Below are 16,104 nucleotides of genomic sequence, written 5' to 3' on the forward strand. Positions count from 1 at the left end.
GGGAAATTGCAGCTTTCGAGCGTTCTCGACTTCGTTCGGCTCAGGGGGCCTACCGCGAAAACCGAAATTCGCAAATTGCGGGGATCTTTCTCTTTTACTGACTAAGACGTAATTAGAGTGACAGAGAAAAATGCCCGCAATTAACGAATTTCGATTTTCCCGGTAGCCGCCCTGCATTGCTCCGAGCAATTATTAGGGTTGGCAGAACTTTGACATTCCTTTGCGTGCACAACCACAGATGCGATAATTTTGAACTTTGACAACCCTAAGTAGCCGACAGGGATAGTGCCATACATTAGAAAGGGACAACAACATTTCGTCCCTGGGGGGCCTACCGCGAAAACTGAAATTCTCAAATTGCGGGGATCTTTCTCTTTTACTCTCACTAAGAACTAATTAGTGACAGAGACGAATGCCCGCAATTGACGAACTTCGATTTTCGCGGTTATAGCCCTGAATCGCTGTCAAAATTCGGCGTTGTAGGAAGTTTTCTTTCTGCACGGTAGTGCTATTATTTATTCTATGCTTTAACTAGTTGACACGCGGATAGCGGTTACAAGCGGAATAAGGTTCGCGGCGAGGCGACATTCACTCCTTTCTTCTATCTTAAATATAGTTCTGTGGTTCGTAATACCTGCGTTTAATAAAATTAAAAGAAACCTGCGTCGCGCAGCTGTTACACTGAACAGCACGTTGACGGGTTTAGCATAAAAATGTTATTGTCTAACTTGGATTAGTAGTAAAATCACACTTACACAGCCATCCGTGAACAAGGATCGGTAGTTTTCTAAAGAATCGTTAGCAAAATAATTTAGAAACCCAAAAAGCAATAAATATGTTTATTGAGCCTTAGTTCGCCATTACAATTAAAATATGACACATTTTTTTTTATAAAATTATATTACATTTTTAAAATAATAAGAATGTTTTCAAACAACACAGTGGTCCACAACTACTGTTAATAAAAACACTTAGAAGCACAAGGTTAATTTTTAAATACTTACCTAAACATAAAACTAGTTTATATATTAATCTCCCTAAATTAATAACTTATTAGTTTCTATGTCCAGTGTCTTAGCAATAGACTGAATGGTATTATTTAATTACCACAAATTTATTAGGTTTCTCTTTATGAACACGTATGAGATGTTTCCTGACACCTTCAGGTCGAATAAATTTCATTTTACAAATTTCACAAACGTACGGTTTCTCTCCAGTATGCGTTCTATAATGGAATTTTAAGGCGGATAGTTCAGCAAATCCTTTTTTACATATATCGCAAGGATATGGTCGTTCGTCAGTGTGCAGTCGACGCACATGAACGTCTAAAGCATTCTTTTGTCTAAATTGCTTATTGCACACTTTACAAGAGTGTAGCTTAAGTCCGCTATGTATAAGCATGTGGTCTCGCAAAATTGTTGTGCGTCCGAATCGCTTGTGACATATTTCACAGGAAAAGCGTTTCTCACCCGTGTGTATTTTAATATGGCGTTTAAAACTCGACCGGTGAGTAAATTGTTGACCACAAATTTCACAGGCGTGTTGCTTCGTGTTTTCATGCACCTTTACGTGCACTTCTAAATACTTCTTTACCCGGAATTTCTTATGACATGTTTCACATTCGAAGGGTGTTTCATTAGTATGTATTTCTCTATGATTTTTCAAGACACCTTTTAATGCAAATCGTTTGTGACATATATCACACTCGTATGGTTTTGGGTCATCCTGCTTTCCTTTTTCCTCCTTTTCCTTTTCATCATGCATTTCCTTATGTTTGAATAAATTGCCCTGTAGTGCAAATCGTTTCCCACAAACATCGCAACCGTACTTTTTGTCCACAGGATCAGATTCGAAGTGACTTTTTTTATGAAAAGTTAAGTGGCTTTTATGTCTATATTTTTTGTTGCACATATCACACGCGTACGGTCTTTCACCAGTATGTATCCGCATATGTACGATCCATTGGTTTTTATGTAGAAATCGCGCGTTACATACTTCGCAGGAGAATTTGAACTTTCCCATGTGAAGTGCGTAATGAGTATTTAAGTGGCTTTTTTGTATGAATCTTTTGTCGCATACGTTGCAAGCGTAGGGCTTCTCCCCTGTGTGGGAGCGGCGATGGATTACGAGTTTGGACTTGGCGTTGGGGTTGTCGAACGTTTTTTGACATATGTCGCATGTGTGTTCTTTAGGTTGAGTAGAAGCCGGATCCGACTCGGCACTGTCGAGGTTGACGAAGGACGGATTAGGTGCAGAACTAGGATTGGTCTTAACAACTGGTTCCGCTGAAGGCGCTTGCGGTATCTCTTGTATGGCCACTGAAACTGAAAATAAGATTTAAGCTGAATGTGGGGTAAGACGCGTGTCTTGGGACTCGTAGTGTCACGCTATTAAAGGTTAGATTTGACAAATCTGCGCGTCATCGTGGATGACACGAACTATAGTTGGGAAGACATGCATAGGACAAGAACTAGTAAAGGCTCTCTTGATTGTTCAAAAACTTATGAGAAAGTTGCATTTTATCCACATGTGGGGCAAAGTAATCAGATGCAAATGTTGTTCCCTTAGTTCGCTGGTAGAATTGACTGATGAATTTAAATAATAAGTATTTTTAATGACATTCATTTGGAATTGATTTTGTTTGATATCGTACAGTTAATATTTTCTTCGGGTTGGTGTGTTGAAAGTTTTTGTGTTTCACTCGGGGGCAAAATTTGTTTAACCCTCGCAACTAGGTATCAAGATTCCGTTTTTTTTTCTTTTCTAATTTTGGATTATTTCGCTTCCTCGCGTACGGTACGGTATTAGCACGTGCGGTTAAACAACAACTTTGCCCCCTTGTAAAACAGATAACTATTATTTTGTTTAAATAAGTACATCGAATACCTAATTAACTATTCTTTTTGTGCCAACCATTGCATAATTTTGCATAGTTGTTTGTTAACTGTAAAATAAATAAATAAAATAAAGCTAAGAGCTCGCAATCCATCTGTAAATCTGTACGATCAGTACCTGACACGATCTCGCCATCTGCCATCTCGACCTCAGACTTCTCTACCTTGATATCACCTGCAGAAAATCAATACTTATTTAATATTTGAATAAACGAAATACGTTTATGTGTTTAAGTTAATTTAGGTGGATAATAATAACAGTTGTTTTTAAATTAAATGCACAATACAAATAGTTCAAAACACAAATAAAAGAAGCCATTAAAGATAATACATTCGTTAAATTTTAAGTAGTGCTTCTTTTTTGAAAAACTGGCAAGTGCGAGTCGGACTCGCGCACTAAGGGTTCCGTGCCATTATCTATAAAAACGGTAAAAAAACACGTTTGTATGGGAGCCCTCTTATTTATTTTATTCTGCTTTTTAGTTATCCGTAAACCTTTAAGGAACGGAACCTTAAAAAGGACGGATTTATTTAAAACGTGGAGCTGCCGAGGTTTTTGATGTACATTTTTAGGGAGAAGGGGGGGGGGGGGGGTCAACCATCTTCACGCTGAATCAATTAGGTTGAGTCTCGGGAAAGAAGATAGGATAGTTTTTATCCCAAAAACCATCCCTTAAAAGTGTGAAAAGGGAGATGGAAGTTTGTATGGGGAATCAGTATCTGCTGAACCGATTTACTTAGATGAAATCACCCTCGTTGATGTCAGCTGGCGATCCGTTGGTGGGTTGAGGAATGGCAGCCACCGGAATACGTAGAAAAAAAATGTTGTCATCGCCTCCCGTTTGATACTTTGTCAGATGATAGTTCAGATGCTAAAAAATAGTCAGCCGGTTGTATCATGGTGGTAAGAACGTCAGCTGGTCGCATGAACATGTAAAAAATAAGCGCTTTATCTTTTTATGGTAGTAATAACAAAGTCATGAAACTTTGCATGTAGTCCATTAGGCGTTTCAAATAAATCAAATAAACGGATAACGCAATTCCCACATTACGCATACTTTGCGGACATAAAGTGGTAAGGTGCGTATTTTTTTACATGTTCATATGAATAGCTGACGGTCTTTCCACCGCGATACAACCTTCTGACGGTTTTTTGAAGTGAAAAAAAATTCTTTAGTGGCGCTGTGCACTTTTTGTGATGGGGAAAAAATGACAAACTCGCGACAGGTCACGAGACCGACAGATTCGTCAGATTGAAAATTCGTAAGACGGACACGTGATATGATGCCAGCAGGCTGCCGGCGCGGCGTAGCAGAGGAAGTATCCCCCTCTCTTTCTACCGCGCGGCGAAAATGTATATATTTGTATATATTTTTAATGTACAAAGTATATGTATGTTTGTATGTTTTTTAATGTAAATGTTGTATGTATTTTTAAATTGTCATGTTTGTGTCCGATAGCGCAATAAATGAATATTGTATTCTACCTCATAAATAATAGTACTTTTATACTGATAATTAAAGCAATTGGTGCAACATTATTCCCTAACTATTCCAATATTAGTAGCTAGTATATATGGTCCTGGCCCGCGGTCCAAATCTACAGATGTAAAACAACAAGTCTGGCCACTTTTCTTTAAAAAACAAATTATTGAAAGAGACTAAAAACACACTAGAGTAATTAATTATTTTACGACGATTATACTTACGTACCTACAATTGTTTCTACTCCAGAAGCTTTTTCCAACTTGATTTTTAACTTGTTACCTGAAAAAAATGTAGTGTTGACCAGCGTTCCGATAACAATAGTGATCTAGTTATATCATTATATCGCTTATGAGAACCGGCGGCCTATGGCTCTGAGCTTTACGTTTTATGGTACAACAGCTTCAAAAAAACATGATTATGTAATATTAATTTATTATTTAAGTATTATGTATTTTATGCTAACTCTGCCCAAGGCTCCAAGGGTTTTAGATTTCTCCGCTTCAAATTTACAAAATTAAAATGGCCTTTTCTAAGTGTAAAATTAAATTAAGAGTCTTCCAGTTTTTATCCGGCAAAAAGTAACACACCAGATTAGTTGTATGGATTTAACGTGGAATCTGATATTAAGAGTTGTAGTGTATTGAAATAAGGGTACTTCAACAAAACCAGTCTGGATTTGTCAGGTATGCAATGACATACACTCTCCTGATTTGCCAATATTACTGCGATATAATAGTGGCGACGAGACAAATCGGTAGCAAAAGCATGTATTCGGATGTGTTAGTGAGTATTTTTGTAAAGTACAAAATTCAAAAAAATTCTGCAAGTAGGCCTCAAGGGCTCTTTTACAAGTCAATACATCATATAGTGACATGAAAAATACGTAACTACATTTATAAATACAACAGCCAATATCTGGGACAAAAAATAGGTATTGAATGTGGTCATATTGATGGCTGATGATGATGGCTGTAGGAAAGCTTTATTACAAGGTTTGAAAGCAACATAAAAAGGTGATTATGTCGGAAGTACAGCTGTGTACAATATACCAGCACTCAATGGTAAAATGAAAACTAAACCTTAAACAACAACGAAGCGTGACTAGAGCAAGTTTTACAATTAAAGTAAACAAAAACGAACTATTAATAGTGTCGCTATTTAGAGAGAACATACTATACAGTGTATGGAGGAATGGCTACCAAGTGTACCAGGTATAATACTTGTGATATTTTACTAGCAGTGATCACTCCCTTAAGCCGCGCTTGCAGCTTGGCCTGGCTGCGCTGCACTTGGTGCTTGAAGTCGCTCGCGTCCCGCAGCCGTCCCACGCACACCTCGCAGATACCACACTCGTCATTTCCCATGCCTAGCTGAAAGTTGTACACGTGAATGAAAATAAATAAGGAGAAGACAAGCATGGGGCAAGATCTCTTGTGTACATACTTTGCTCAGGCATGGCCAGAATGAAAGATCTGTGCTCCATCTGCTGTACCCTACCAACAATCTGTAAGTGGAGTATCTGTAAGCACATGAGACGCTGTAGATGGTCTTCACTTCATCACATTGGCCTGAAGTGCTTATTTCCATTGACAAAAACAAAAAATATATTCAGGTAGGGTCATTGTGCTAGTTTTCATCATTTAGAATCATTTATTTATGTATTGTGCATTACAGGTAATGAATACAGATGTTATAAAAAAAATTTGTTCTCTGTAACATCCAACTAAAAGAGCTGCAAGCTTTGTAATGCAGTAAGAATATCTTAAAGTATTCTTATATAAATGTGTGTATATTTTAGTTATACTTTAGTGCTTATATTGTCTACTTAAGGCTAATTAGCCTACACAGCAAATTTTCGGTTTTTTCTTTAATATGTATTATCTAGCTTTCATTGACAAAACTTTGGTTTTCGTCCTACTAGCAAAAGGACTGCAGTTTTTATGTTGTACATAGATCAATTTAAGTGAGTTATTAGTCTTTGCCATTAAATCAAACTTCAACTAAATTGTTTCAGCAATTTAAGCTCCACTACAATTAATTAACACCTTCAGAGTGGCAATTAAGTTAACTTGTAACTTTACTTGTATAGGGTCAATATGACCTGTTTCGCACTGTATGCGTGTTTTCTTTCTTAATGCAATGGTTTTAGCGAGGCATTGATGAGAAACTTCAACTGACATATGTTACTTGCCAATCTCATTTTTATGTTTGTAGATATATCGCTTAGACATTATGGATTATACTAAATCCTAACTTGTTCAGGAAGGAAGGGTTGTATTCAAATTTTACGCCATTAGGCGGATCCACACAGAGCGAACACACATCTACACTGGCAGTTTTGTGTGTGAGGAAATTGCCTTTCGTGTATGATCGCTCTGTGTGGATCTGCCTATTGTTGTTTGTAGCAACTCAGTCAACTGGACAAAAACCAGAATAGAACAGCAAATCAGTACAATTTCAAAGATCCAGAATGAACCAAAACAAAACCATTGTGTCTGAAAATCAGAAGGATATTAATGTTTCAGATTAAATCTCACTATTGAGTTAATTTCATGCATAGGTGTTGTGATACACCTGCCTTCACAGTTGTAGCCAAATGTAAGGCTACCACAAAAAGTAATATTATTTCCATCATCCATTAATATCAACTTGTTATAATATCATGGTGAGTTCAGGGGTACCCACGCTTTTTCAGTCCGCTGCGCACTGGCAAGTAATACTTTAATCTCGGCGTCCTAACCTCTTAGCTAGGCTCTTCGACATTAATAGATAGGTACGTGGTGCGGAGGATTGCCTCACGGTGTCCCTCTTTAGTTTCTACGGCGCACCAGGGCGCCGCGGAGCACAGTTTGAGAAGCCCTGGAATAGTTGTACGAGGCAGACTTCCCGGGAAAAGAGAATTCTATGCGTCTACACGCTAATGAGGAAATGGATTTGAAGGTTTATAAAAGCTTACATTTATATTGAAGCAGTCTCTCAGCATGTCATAATATATCTCTGTTTTGCCGAGATGATTGTACATAGTCCTCAGGCCCTTCTCCGGCGGCCGTACCAGACAGCAGCTACATGAGTGCAGCTCTTCCATCATGTAATGTATAAACCGCTGGCAATTGGGTCAGTCACAACCGATATATGTATACACTTTATAATCTATTAATGCAATTTCATGCAGATATATAAAAATCCGGGACGATCCTATATCCTATCGAAGTGGCTATTGACAATTTGACATCACCATAGACATTAGACATGACATTTTTACGTTTTTAATTTAACATCCGTAGTGCTGTCGCTACTGTTGATGACCAATATATATCAAATATATATCCACTATATATCTTGCCAAGTTTTTTTTGTTGATTTATTAATATGTTAATGGTTAAGAGATCTTACTTAACTTACTTACTAAATTCAGAATATGCTTAAGCGCCAATTACATTAACACTTCCCGATAACGAGCCCGAAATCAATCCCGATTTCGAGCCTGATAATCGTTTCCATTTCACGGAATATCAGCACATCGTTAACAGTATTTGAAATGTAAAAAAAACTTTGTCTCTAATAGCCAAAAATGTTCGACGTTTGATATTTTTTCATATGAACCATTTTTTACTTTTCAAATATTGTACACGATGTGCTGATATTGGGTGAAACGGAAAAATATTATTTCTCGGGCCTGAAATCGGGTCTGATTTCAGGCCTGATAAAGTGTGGACGTAATTGGCACTTTAATCAAGCTGTACAAACCACAGATTAATAATATGTATGTGAGATTTGTCGAAATTAATTTCGAATAAAACATCATCTCGACTGTTATTAGAATAGAGGTAAAATAAAATAGCTTTTTAGAGTTATTTGAAATGTAATTAACTAATTACATTTTTACATATAAGTAACAAGCTTTTCGATTAAAAAAAATCAAATACAATTACCTTATAAAAAGCCGTAAATATGTTTATTTAATATTATTTTCCATTCAGTAGAAATAAAATATGTTATTTTGTCTGATTTCAGCACTGTTATATTTGATGTATAATTATACTAATCCTTAAATCCATATTGATTTATTTGTCCAAATAGAATATACTTGATACACTACTCATTATTAATAGTTCTTCTATTCGCTATGTGCACGACTGTCACGCAACCTAGCGTCCGAAGTCTAGGGGAAACGTCAATTCACTACATCTTATAAAACTACTCCAAAACTAAAAACTACTAAGGGATTTTTATACGACTTTCATCTATCAAGTGATTCTTGAGGAAGGCTTAGTTATATAACTTGTTAAGGTTTTGTGTAAATTGGTTGAAATATAACGATGTTGTCGGAAAAAATCACGCTGACTAGCTTTAATCGAAAACGCTGCCTATAATCCGTTTGGCTATAACAACACAATATATGGTGGGGTTGTTTCTCATTCATAGGTCCAAAAAAAAGTCCATGTTAAATGTCTATCTTTTAAGGATAACTTATTATATCCATTCTTAACTTCGAGAAAAATACACGGATATGTTATTAACAATTATCAAATTAAATGCGTTAGTTTTATTAATCATTTCATACAGATTACAATGGCCCCTTACACCATACAATTTAAATGAATATTTCAGGAGAAATCGTAAATTAAAGTTTCATTTCGAGCCATATAACTTGTACGAAATGTTAAAGACGCTATTCGCAGTTAGTTCTAATTTTTACCACCTTATGCGCTGGGATCGCTTTACTTACCCCCACCATGCACTTCGCACGGTCCCAATACTACGTATCAGTGTTGATAACCATTACAAATTGAACCGTACACTGTAACCGTCCGTCACGGTTTACGGTTATATTTGTAATGCTTAATGGTCAATTCTAATTAACGTTCGATTAACATTGCTACGTGTTACCAACCGGCAACCAGTTAGCAGTGTCTTCACAAGCGCAAAGGGTACGCCTTTAAGTATACAGTTTTTTAAAGTTTAAGGACAAATGCAGGCCCCTTACAGCCAACACACATAATAGCTACAGAAAGGCCCAAAAATACATTGACAAAGTGTTTTTAGGAATAATAAGTACTTACACATTTTTCAACAAAATCTGATTAAAACTACAACCATTAAAAAAACGTATATCTTTAAACTAAACTCTTTTGGCTTAACACACAAACGTTTGTGAAAATGATCAACAATATGTCGCAGGAGAAAAAATTCGACATATTTTTGGGCCACTATGTACAGAAAAAAAAGTGGTGTAAATTGTGAGCGGTGAAGCTACTTCTCCAGTGACAGCGATTGAAACCTATTTAAAAGTATTATTGCACATCAAATGTATCTTATCTTATTACCTAGTCCGTCTAAGCTAACTTTGCCACCAACCAACTTTAAAAAACAAATTGCCTTTATAAACATTATTTTGAACTTTATCAAGTTTTGCTTCTGTCACTTTATTTGATATTTCTGACCTCATGCTTGCACTTGGTGCACTCTGCGCGTGTATTTTGGTAAATTAGGCACTAATTTTTATTTAAAACTTCATAAAATAACTTTTTGAATGTAAGGATATATTCTTTATTACACCACAAAGAAAACAGACTTACAATGTAAATAAAGGTAGCTGCAAGATAAAGAGCAGAAAGTTTTTAAAACTGGTAGTGCATGAAATAATTAGAGGTATAAGAAAATTACACATAGATTAAGCAGACAGTACATGAAGAATTGAAATATTATATGTATTGGAATGTTGTTTTAGTTTTGAAGAGATGGTCTGCACCAGCTTATTTTGTAATTTTGTAAACCTGGTGAAGTGTCGCGGTATATCTGAATGTTTAAAATAAAATGGTTTTTATTTTATTAAAATATTTCATTATTTACTGTTTTCATTAATTCTATGTATCGCCTACGATTACTTAAGTAAGCGTTCTTTATGACATAAACTGAAATAAATGTCATATACTAAGAAAAAGTGACCTAGGTCTCCAGTGCTCCAGGCAGGAATCGAACCGTGCCCGAGCCTTCGGCCTCCGGGGTCACGGCGCATAGGTCGAATTTTTCTAAATATATGCATTTCTTACGGAAGGCTTACGGCGCTCCCTAGCCATCTCTAAGATAGAACAGTATGGTTCAACCTACTAACTGGATCAACTCGGGTGATACCGAGCTAGCGAGAGTCATTGTATATGACATTTACTTCAGTTTATAATTTATATAGTAGTGTTTCTACTTGAAATAAAAACAAATTAAAATATTTTCTGAAAATAATTCAATTTGTTGTAATACTTCTAATCGTATATACTGCATAGCCTGGATATTTTCAATGTCATCACCACTAACTTTACTGCTACTGCGAACACCTTATTAAATTAGTTATAATTATAACTATTCATGTTTTTTAATTTAATAAATCTCGTAGGTTTCTCATGGTGAACGCTTATAAGATGTTTCTTAACTCCACTATGGCGCTGAAATTTCTTGTAGCATATTTCGCAAGCATATGGTCTCTCCCCAGTGTGAACACGATAGTGTTCTTTCAATGCAGCAAGAACTGGAAAAGCCTTTTTACAAACATCGCAAGCATGTGGCTTGATAGTTGAGTGAACTCTTCGAACATGAACTGTCAAAGCAGATTTATGCCTAAATTGCTGGCCGCACACTTCGCACGCGTGTTGTTTAAAGTCTTCGTGTACCATCATGTGGTCCTGCAAATTTCGCTTCTTCCGGAATTTCTTATGACAAGTTTCACACTCAAAAGGTTTTTCATCAGAGTGTGTTATACTGTGATTTCTTAAGATACCTTTAGTTGAAAATCGTTTGCTACATATTTCACACATATACTCCTTTCTCCCTTCCCTTAACGCTTTATCTTCCATTTCTTTCTCGGCATGTCTATCCATATGTTTAGCTAAAGTTCCCTGTAGCGCAAAACGCTTCCCACAAATGTCGCAACAGAACTGTTTGTCCATAACTTGGTTGTGTTGGACTAATAGATGTCTCTTTAAACTACATCTATAGCGAAAGTTCATTTGACATATCTCACAGTTATAAGGCTTTTCTCCCGTGTGTACGCGCAGGTGTATACTCAAAGCGTCTTTCTTTATGAATCGTTTATTACATACGACACACGCGTACTTATAATCCTCATCATGAAGTTTCGAATGGAGTTTTAAAGCACATTTTGATGTATACCTTTTATTGCATTTTTCACACTTGAAAGGTTTTCCTCCAGTGTGATCAAATTTATGATTTTTCAACGCAAACTGCGTGTTAAATTTCCTTTCACAAACATCACAAGTGAATGGGTAATCACCGGAATGATTATTTTTATGAGCGTTAAAAGTGCTTTCTTCTGCAAATTGTTTTCTGCATATATCACAAGTGAATATTTGCTGGTCTAAGGATACTTGATCTTTAGTTTCATCTGTACACTCTTTTTTGCATACTGTTATTTCTCCTGGTTCTACCTGACTATGATCAAACTTCAAATGTGTCTTTTTATGAACAGTTAAGTGACTTTTTTGTCTATATTTTTTGTTGCACATATCACACGAAAACGGTTTTGCACCTGTGTGTATCCGCATATGTATAACGAATTCATTTTTTTGTACAAATCGCCTGTCGCATACTTCGCAGGAGAATTTGAACTTTCCCATGTGGTGTGCGTAATGTGTATTTAAGTGGCTTTTTTGTATGAATCTTTTATCGCATACATTGCACGCGTAAGGCTTCTCCCCAGTGTGGGAGCGGCGATGGATCATGAGTCTGGTTTTTGCATTGGGGTTCTTGAATGTTTTTTGGCATATGTCGCAGGTGTGTACTTTACCGCGGCCGCGGCTGGGAGCCGGTGCTGGATCGGAATCAGATTGGTCGAGGTTGGTGTCTGCCTCCTCCGCCGGAGAAGTGCCGCGCTTTGACGCATTAGACGTGGGTTCCGCTGAAGGCCCTGGTGCTCCGCCGTATATGGCCACTGAAGTGAAATGAATTAAATGAAAAATCTTTATTTTCTGGCAACTATAGGCCAATAGATGAATACCTTAAAACTAGCATACATATTATAAAATATATCTTTAAAACTAAAACACATACATACTATGGCTGCGATGAATTTCGCAACCCCAATAAGAATCAAATCAGATTTTAGAAGCAGGTATAAAAAATTACCTAACAAGATATTTTTTTATATCTTTACGCCCATTTTTATCCTGCTTGACGCAAAAGAGAAATCAAATATTATTATGTGTACTATTATTTTACTAAGAAGCTTTTACTGATAACACACAAGCAGTCGTCCCCTATACAAATAAGGTGTTTGTTGGAATGCAATAGTCACGCATGAGAGATGTATCTCAATATTTAATACTGCACTATATGTAGATTTCATTCAAACTGAATTTAACATACCCTTATAAATAGTATTATCGTAGGATATTTGCTAATAAATACTCTACAAAGGAAGTAAGTCTTCTACTTAAACAAGCTGTAAGTTCTCCATACCAACTTTTTAATCTTTCTATGGGAAGAATTTCAAATACATTGTTGACATAATAACATTTATAGATTTGAAGCACCACTTTTATGAAATAACTTATAGATTAATAGTTTAAATATAGAAATTAGAGCAAAGTTCAATACTAATGACGACATGCGGGATTTAGGACTTCTCAAATGAAACCCTTGAGATCTAAACGGTTGCCAAGTTCTGTACTATTTTACATTAATGTATTTGTAATGATCTGCAACCATAGTAGAAATAAGTTTTTGGCAAAAATGTCATTTTTGGTACAAGCTTTTATCGCTGACTGTACCTTTCTTTCCACAGGCAACTAATACTCATCGAGACAATTCTAAAAATCCCAAACACAATTGGTTTATTGTTTTATCACAGAGTTCCTGTGATGCGGAGGGGTGAAAGTCGGTGACAAGAGAGAGTATTACGAATGAGTGTGTTGGGAGATGAGAGGAAAGGTGGAAGGACTGTGTGAAAGATGATATGAAACGAATGCAAGTGAATGATGAGGTGGCAGGCGATAGAGAGGTTTGGAAGAATAAGAGATACTGCGCCGACCCCAAGTGAATGGGATAAGGGCAATCGTAGGATGATGTTGGTATGATGATGATGATGTAATGAGTAATGATCTACTTAAGTCATGGTTTTGTTACTACATGTATGGGTACATTTATGAATTGAATTTATTTATAAAGTAGATATGCGCTATTGCAGCTATTTGTACCATTCTCGATAAGTACAATAACCTCTTCTGTCCAGTACATACCTGATACAACCTCACCATCGGCCATCTCCACCTCGGACTTCTCTAGCTTGATGTCGCCTGGAGCAAAAAAGACTATGTGATACTTTCGATATAGACATAATAAGAAGATTATTCAAATTTATACTGCAACTTTATATTTATAGGCTTGTTCGAGCTGCTGAGGTGAAAACATACTTACCTACGATTTTTTCATCTCCAGCAGCTTTTTCTAACTTGATTTTGAACTTGTCACCTGCAGCAAAAAAATATCGTATAGTTTCCGAGTAAAATGGCTGTGACAAACAAACAAACAGACATAATTTAACTTTGCAATGTTATGGAGATGCAATTGCATATCTAAGTATTAGTTTTGTTATCATGATAGGTCTTAACATAAAGGTAGAACGAAAGTACTGGAAGGTCCACAATTACATAAGGAAATCTAAATACCAAGCGGCATGGCTATTATAGTTGATATATTATTATGGTAATGTTGGATGCATATAGCAAAGGACAGAGGAAGGTGGAAAGGAATGGAGGAGGCTTTTACCCTCAGAGGGGCCACATAACAAAGATGGAAGAAATAGTTGTAAATTAGAAATACATTGCAAAACTTGTTAAGTGGAAAAAAAGCTTTAATAATAATAATATTATTATGGTATAATAATATCAACCATAGACATTGAAATGATATAAATTGACAAACAGAAATTAAAATTCCAATGACTCAAAATTACGAATGCCAGTTGAAATTATATTTTTGTAGGATAGGTTTTCAAACTCAAGGTGTCATCTCCATATAATTTATAACCTAAAAATGACAAATCTCACAAAATTTTATTGAAGTCAGTCAAGTGACACCTATCAGTATTCCCATTGAATTAGAAAAATGCTGTAACCATGCCAAAGTTTTATATCTGATATCTTACTGGCAGTGATTACTCCCTTGAGCCGTGCCTGCAATTCTGCCTGGCTGTGCTTCACTTGCAGCTTGAAGTCACTTGCATCCCTCAGCCGCCCACACACACCTCGCAGATCCCACACTCCTCATTCCCTATTCCTAGCTGCAAAATAAAATCAAAACTTTGTTGTAATGTTACTTAGTGATGTGATACGACTTTACAAACTTTGAACTGTATAATACAGGACACTTTGTGACATAGGCTCACCAGCTAAATAGCTGCTCGCCTATAATAACATAATAATAATAATGTCAAATGTTGGACTTCTATAGGTCTACTACTACTTTTCTCAGGCAGCTGCCAAAGAAGTTTTGGGGTCATTTTCTTGTAGAATGTAGTTGAGTTTTGTGACAAAAATTAGTAATACATGAATATATTTCATATTTTCTTACTTCAATTAATACAAATCAGTTTCATGCATCAAAACTTCAACAATTTTCTGGCTGAATATAATAAATTCTTACCAATCCCCTCATTTAAATATAGGTCTATAGTATATTAATAGAAAATGATGAATAAGCGGGTCCACACAGAGCGAGCACACGCATGAGGCAATTCCCTCACGCACAAATGGCCAAACCTATATTTAAATGAGGGGATTGGTAAGAATTTATCATATTCAGCCAGAAAAATGTTGAAGTTTTGATGCATGAAACTAGTCTTATTATTTGAAGAATAAAATATTATGAAATGGAAATTAAAGAAATATTTTATTGCACAAAACTCATCCCTTTAGGGATCAGTTCCAGCTTACTTTGTGTAGCCCTGGCAGTGTATTTCAAACCGAAATGTTCAAACCTTGACTCATGAGTTTCTTTTGTTTAATTTTGTAAGTTAGGATTATACAATTTCCCCCAATCAGTTTTACTTTTGTATTAAATCATTAACAGTAAATAAATACAAACCAACAAAATAAATTATACAATAGTTTTCAATTCTTAGTTTTTGCTGCAACAGTTCTGTCTATGAAGACAGGTATAAGATGGTCATATCCCTACAGAAAGCGCTGATCAAGAAACGGTCTCTTAAAATTTAATCTATAACAGCAAAATGAGCATCAGAGCTATAACAGCTAATGAAAACTAGATCAGTAAATAAATTGCTTAAACTCACATGTATGTCGAAGCAATCTTTTAGCATGTCGTAATATATTTCTGTTTTGCCGAGATGTTTATACAACGTTTTAAGCCCCTTCTCCGGAGGCCGCACCAGGCAACAGCTACACGAATGTAACTCCTCCATTGTTCAACTTATAAAACACTGTGCTATTTGGATCCCAGACACAACTAATTTCGCTAATACCCAATACACACTTTAAAATCTACTTTTGCAAAATAAAGATAGCGACTGCATATTGATTTCTCATTGGAAGTTTGGATATCGGCGAGCGATTCCTACAGCGCAGTCAGTCATTGAAAATCGGCAAACATGGCAAAATGGCTGACTTCTAATATCATGTCATGATGTCAGTGACTGACAATTCTGACAGTAGACAGTCTGTTTTTTTTTTGGTTTATTTATATTAGTGTAGTAT

At 36.0% G+C, this 16,104-nt stretch overlaps 2 protein-coding genes across 3 annotated transcripts; both read right to left on the reverse strand.

Annotated features, from left to right (window-relative positions):
- Window positions 1–824: 824 nt before the first annotated feature.
- Window positions 825–7,832, reverse strand: LOC133531803 (gastrula zinc finger protein XlCGF57.1-like). 2 transcript variants are annotated; one of them, XM_061870208.1, is made up of 5 exons: window positions 7,338–7,832; window positions 5,616–5,751; window positions 4,607–4,660; window positions 3,013–3,069; window positions 825–2,324 (listed from the first exon to the last, which is right to left on the reverse strand). In XM_061870208.1, the coding sequence occupies exons 1-5, from the start codon at window positions 7,467–7,469 to the stop codon at window positions 1,096–1,098; spliced, it is 1,608 nt and encodes a 535-aa protein (XP_061726192.1). In that variant the 5' UTR covers window positions 7,470–7,832; the 3' UTR covers window positions 825–1,095. The 2 variants fall into 2 exon arrangements, with proteins under 2 accessions (XP_061726192.1, XP_061726194.1); XM_061870210.1 differs by having other exon boundaries at window positions 5,616–5,747; window positions 7,338–7,476.
- A 940-nt stretch (window positions 7,833–8,772) lies between these two features.
- On the reverse strand, window positions 8,773–16,025 carry LOC133531804 (zinc finger protein OZF-like). Its single transcript, XM_061870211.1, has 5 exons — window positions 15,684–16,025; window positions 14,538–14,672; window positions 13,808–13,861; window positions 13,630–13,686; window positions 8,773–12,323 (listed from the first exon to the last, which is right to left on the reverse strand). The coding sequence occupies exons 4-5, from the start codon at window positions 13,652–13,654 to the stop codon at window positions 10,723–10,725; spliced, it is 1,626 nt and encodes a 541-aa protein (XP_061726195.1). The 5' UTR covers window positions 13,655–13,686; window positions 13,808–13,861; window positions 14,538–14,672; window positions 15,684–16,025; the 3' UTR covers window positions 8,773–10,722.
- Window positions 16,026–16,104: the final 79 nt, after the last annotated feature.

Source organism: Cydia pomonella, chromosome 25 (assembly GCF_033807575.1).
Source record: "Cydia pomonella isolate Wapato2018A chromosome 25, ilCydPomo1, whole genome shotgun sequence".
Lineage (NCBI taxonomy): Eukaryota > Metazoa > Arthropoda > Insecta > Lepidoptera > Tortricidae > Cydia > Cydia pomonella.